General features: G+C 48.3%; 1 protein-coding gene across 1 annotated transcript in view; it reads right to left on the bottom strand.

Annotated features, from left to right (window-relative positions):
* Nucleotides 1–864: 864 nt before the first annotated feature.
* LOC311231748 (germ cell-specific gene 1-like protein) overlaps nucleotides 865–6,000 on the bottom strand; it is a gene marked incomplete at both ends in the record, with an annotated part of 98,975 nt that continues 93,839 nt past the window's right edge. The window contains 2 exons of the mRNA XM_084318371.1: nucleotides 865–1,144; nucleotides 2,244–2,355. Of these exons, the coding sequence (XP_084174497.1) occupies nucleotides 865–1,144; nucleotides 2,244–2,355 (392 nt within the window). The remainder of the gene's footprint in view (nucleotides 1,145–2,243; nucleotides 2,356–6,000) is intronic.

The raw sequence follows: 6,000 nt of genomic DNA, 5'->3' as shown, positions 1-6,000 counted from the left end.
AGTTAAGGCTGTGTTGAACTGAATCATATGGAGCCGCTGATGTGGCTTGAAATCCCTCGCAGGCCTTCATCCCAACTAAGTCCAGACCACAGACGGGCTTCGAAACCTTTATACATCCAGTTTGCACGCTGACAGAAACACAGCAGACCATTGGTCTGTCCCACTAAGCATTGGTCTGTCCCACTAAGCACTGGTCTGTCCCACTAAGCACTGGTCTGTCCCACTCAGCACTGTTCTTCCCCACTCAGCACTGGTCTGTCCCACTCAGCACTGCTCTTCCCCACTCAGCACTGCTGTTTCCCACTCAGCACTGCTGTTTCCCACTCAGCACTGCTCTTCCCCACTCAGCACTGCTGTTTCCCACTCAGCACTGCTCTTCCCCACTCAGCACTGGTCTGTCCCACTCAGCACTGCTCTTCCCCACTCAGCACTGCTCTTCCCCACTCAGCACTGCTGTTTCCCACTCAGCACTGCTCTTCCCCACTCAGCACTGCTGTTTCCCACTCAGCCCTGCCCTTCCCCACTCAGCACTGGTCTGTCCCACTCAACACTGCTGTTCCCCACTCAGCACTGCTGTTCCCCACTCAGCACTGGTCTGTCCCACTCAGCACTGCTCTTCCCCACTCAGCACTGCTCTTCCCCACTCAGCACTGCTGTTTCCCACTCAGCACTGCTCTTCCCCACTCAGCACTGCTCTTCCCCACTCAGCACTGCTGTTTCCCACTCAGCACTGCTCTTCCCCACTCAGCACTGCTGTTCCCCACTCAGCACTGCTCTTCCCCACTCAGCACTGGTCTGTCCCACTCAGCACTGCTCATCCCCACTCAGCACTGGTCTTCCCCACTCAGCACTGGTCTGTCCCACTCAGCACTGCTCTTCGCCACTCAGGTCCAAGGAGGTGGCAGGTAGGGGCATCATTTTCCTGCCACTCTTGGGGGTCCAGCTGGGGAAAACCTCCACAGAGTTGGAGATGGACTGCACGGAATGTTTCCGGAAATAACCGAAGGCCTCCCGTGCGTGCTCCTCCCGGATACTCTGCTCGAAGGACTTGCGCTTGTGTCTGAACTCGATGACGGTCTTAGTGTAGGAGTTGAGGGTGGTGACAGAGGCACCCATACAACAGGTGAAGGAGGCCCAGGCCATGCTTGGAATAGAGAGAGAGAGAGAGAACATGGAATGAATGAAAAGTCACAAGTCTTTGCCTTTGTTACGTATTACTTTCACATGGTGGAGGGATACTTACTGTCTGTGGTGCGTATTCACATTGTGGTTGTAGTGTGTTGTCACTAATGGGTGGTTTGATTGACACTGTTTTCTTTCTGTTTTGCTTGTGTTTAAAATGGCCGCTTTCTAATTGACACAGGTGTGGTGATGAGGCAAATGCAAACAAACAAATGCAGAGCAGGGTGCAGGGAGCAGTTGTCAAGTTATCACTTCACAGAGCTCGTCCTCGTCACATCTCTCCAGACCTCACCTGCTCACACAGTTTTTTCTCATTTTGAAATTTTTGCTGCTTGACCATTTTTTGTTGCTTTATTTTTGACCCTGTGCTTAACTTTACTTTTTATATCCTGAACTAGGGAGTCTGGACCACCCAGCTCCCCATATTTGCCCTTTAACTTAGCTGTTCCAAATAAATATTGTTATTTTTGATAACTCTTGTCCAGTGTCCTGTGTCCACCACTTTACATTCAAGGCCTACACGAGCCATATTTTAGGATTGAATGTAACAGCCTTGATACAAAAATTAAGTCAGCAATCATTTTTGCTGTGCATTTCCAGTACATAAACACACCACATTTGACTAAAATGCCATGCTAACATCTGAGGAGCCTTTATTTTCCTGAAAAGGTGCTCTATCAAGTTTGTGAAGGTCATAGAACACAGTGAAGGTCAAATGCCACAAATTGTTTAGCCTCGAAAATGAATTTCTTACCATACTGTTCATATTAAACAGGGGTGTAATATTATCCCCTTATGCAATTCCAATCATGTCTCTATTGGGGCTTTGGACACCAAAGCCTAATCCTACCGTAATATCAGATTGGGATTTTTTTTCATTAGAGACGGTGATGGCGAGATGAGGTGGGTGCATGGAGATATATATATAACCCATAGAACAGATGGCCTTGTGTACCATTTGGGGTATCATGTGAAAGATGGCAGCTCTGCTGGTCCATTCATTGATTTTCAGTTGGTAACATACACCCTATGAGCTCTACATCTACGATCAGGAGCCATACCAGAAGGACCAGCCGTAGACCCAGTTGTAAGGCCTCCAGTCAGGCGGGCCCAGGCTGACCGTGGCCTGGAACACCTGTGAGTACATCATGTGAGCCACCATGCCCAGGAGGCCTGCAAACACAAGCATACTGTCAGGGAGCTGCACCGAAAAAATTTAGTACAGAAGCACACACACAGACAATGTACACCTATACTGTTCAATGTACACCTATAGAATGTGCAATGGTTCCTTCAGAAACGGACACACACAGACAATGTAGACCTACTGTATATAGACTTTTCAATATGCAAATGCTCAATCAGAAACGGACACACAGACAATGTACACCTATAGACTGTTCAATGTGCAAATGCTCCTTCAGTAACGGACACACACAAGCATGCACACACACACACACACACACACACACACACACACACACACACACACACACACACACACACACACACACACACACACACACACACACACACACACACACACACACACACACACACACACACACACACAGCTTAAGCTTGTTTATTCTGAAAGGTTCTGATGTTATTTTTGGATACGTGTAGTATATTTTTGATTGGTTATTAAACATTATTACATGGCGTTTTTAACATTCGCCGAAATGCTTGATTGTGATTGGTCAATAGTGCTCGTCAGAGGTCCGTTATTACTCGATAACGGACCTCTGCCGAGCAATAATGACCGCTGTACGCAGCTGTTCGCAATCAAGCCCACTGACATCAGTGCAATCAGACACTGCCGGCTGCCGGGGAAGCTGCCGGCGATGACAGGGCGGAGCGACAGAACAGAACTGCGTCTGCATTTGATCTCGTCTTGTCGATGGTGTAAAATGAAGTATATTGTTAGTAAGTTAGCCATGTAATAAGCGGGATAATGTATAGCTATACTCGGTCATTGTCGCAAAATAATTGACCTTCACTACGTTTAAAGAACACCTCGGCGAGGCGCCTCGGTATTCTAAACTCCGTGTCGGTCAATTATTTTGCGACACAAATGACCTTGTAGCATAATCATAATGGCCAGTTGAGAGCAGACAATAATGTGGATTCAGTCATCTGTGTGACTGAATGACCTTTTGTTACTAGACTGAGGAACACACATACACACACAGAGACACACACACACACAGACACACACACACACACCATTCAGCACTGCTCTTCCCCACTCAACACTGTTCTTCCCCACTCAGCACTGCTCTTCCCCACTCAGCACTGGTCTTCCCCACTCAGCACTGTTCTTCCCCATTCAGCACTGCTCTTCCCCACTCAGCACTGCTCTTCCCCACTTAGCACTGGGTCTGTCCCACTCAGCACTGCTATTCCCCACTCAGCACTGGTATGTCCCACTCAGCACTGCTCTTCCCCACTCAGCACTGCTCTTCCCAACTCAGCACTGTTCTTCCCCACTCAGCACTGTTCTTCCCCACTCAGCACTGCTCTTCCCCACTCAGCACTGGTCTGTCCCACTCAGCACTGCTATAGGTGCCGAGGCTGTTGTCATGGAAGGACCTATCTTCTGCTGTGCTATGAACCAACAATTTCTTCTAAATAAATCTACAACATACGCTTTGCAAACCTAATATCCCCCATGTGAGTCTACTGGTATTCTGCTTTTTCATCTCAGCAGCCACCAAAATAATCTATGGTAACAGGATTTCCTCAACTTGTCAGCTGTCGCTCCAAATTATCATTCATTGCTGGTGCCCACGTCATAGATTTGGCATTTAGTTCAGAGTATTTTGATAGTGTGACGCGAGAACCCCATGAAATCTGGTGAAGTAGCAATAATGACCGCTGTACGCAGCTGTTCGCAATCAAGCCCACTGACATCAGTGCAATCAGACACTGCCGGCTGCCGGGGAAGCTGCCGGCGATGACAGGGCGGAGCGACAGAACAGAACTGCGTCTGCATTTGATCTCGTCTTGTCGATGGTGTAAAATGAAGTATATTGTTAGTAAGTTAGCCATGTAATAAGCGGGATAATGTATAGCTATACTCGGTCATTGTCGCAAAATAATTGACCTTCACTACGTTTAAAGAACACCTCGGCGAGGCGCCTCGGTATTCTAAACTCCGTGTCGGTCAATTATTTTGCGACACAAATGACCTTGTAGCATAATCATAATGGCCAGTTGAGAGCAGACAATAATGTGGATTTAGTCATCTGTGTGACTGAATGACCTTTTGTTACTAGACTGAGGAACACACATACACACACAGAGACACACACACACACAGACACACACACACACACCATTCAGCACTGCTCTTCCCCACTCAACACTGTTCTTCCCCACTCAGCACTGCTCTTCCCCACTCAGCACTGGTCTTCCCCACTCAGCACTGTTCTTCCCCACTCAGCACTGCTCTTCCCCACTCAGCACTGCTCTTCCCCACTTAGCACTGGGTCTGTCCCACTCAGCACTGCTATTCCCCACTCAGCACTGGTATGTCCCACTCAGCACTGCTCTTCCCCACTCAGCACTGCTCTTCCCAACTCAGCACTGTTCTTCCCCACTCAGCACTGTTCTTCCCCACTCAGCACTGCTCTTCCCCACTCAGCACTGGTCTGTCCCACTCAGCACTGCTATAGGTGCCGAGGCTGTTGTCATGGAAGGACCTATCTTCTGCTGTGCTATGAACCAACAATTTCTTCTAAATAAATCTACAACATACGCTTTGCAAACCTAATATCCCCCATGTGAGTCTACTGGTATTCTGCTTTTTCATCTCAGCAGCCACCAAAATAATCTATGGTAACAGGATTTCCTCAACTTGTCAGCTGTCGCTCCAAATTATCATTCATTGCTGGTGCCCACGTCATAGATTTGGCATTTAGTTCAGAGTATTTTGATAGTGTGACGCGAGAACCCCATGAAATCTGGTGAAGTTTGAAGTATGCTTTTATCCTCTATATTGCAAACATCTTCAACGAATACGGCATACTGTTTACCTGCCGAGCTAGCTGTGCTGTGATGTTGGGAAAAGGTAGTCACTCACCTGCATGAGTGAAACCCTTCCCCTGACTTGAGAACAAGAATTAAGGGGGGCGGCTAGGTGGTGCAGTGGGCAAGGCACTCACCACCAATGCTGGAGACGCTGGGTTCGAGCCCAGCTCTCCACATTGTTTTCAGTTTGGCTGGTCGTCCGTACTAATACAATTGGCAGTATTAGGGGGAGGGAAAACTGAGGGGTGGGGATCGGACGTTGTGGACAGCGACTCCTACAGGTCGGTTGGTGCGCCTGCGCAGTAGAATCAAGAAGCGATGGGGGCGGCGCCCCTCCAAAGCGCAGACCCCTGATGCTGAAAGATCGCGCCGCGCAGGTGAAAAGATGCGACGGCTGCTACCTCGAGTATCGGAGTGTATGCAATGTATGGCTTCATCCACATTGCAGCCGGCTTGTGGGAGGCAAGAAACAGCGTTCGAGACAGGGGAGGGTTGAATTGGACGATACGAAATTGGGATGGGAGAAAAATAGAAAATGGGAGAAAAAGTGGATCCAAAAAAAAAAGAACAAGAATTAAGGACAATCATGTCTGTAAGCTCAAGCGGTACTGCTCAAAATATTAGTAACAAGTTAAAAACCACAGAGACCAAACGTGCCTGCCAGATCGTCCGTGAGTGAGTGAGTGAGTGAGTGAGTGAGTGAGTGAGTGAGTGAGTGAGTGAGTGAGTGAGTGAGTGAGTGAGTGAGTGAGTGAGTGAGTGAGTGAGTGAGTGAGTGAGTGAGTG

The sequence above is a fragment of the Notolepis coatsorum genome (genome assembly GCF_963971535.1).
Source record: "Notolepis coatsorum genome assembly, chromosome: 7".
Lineage (NCBI taxonomy): Eukaryota > Metazoa > Chordata > Actinopteri > Aulopiformes > Paralepididae > Notolepis > Notolepis coatsorum.
This window is presented reverse-complemented; position numbering and strand designations above follow the sequence as displayed.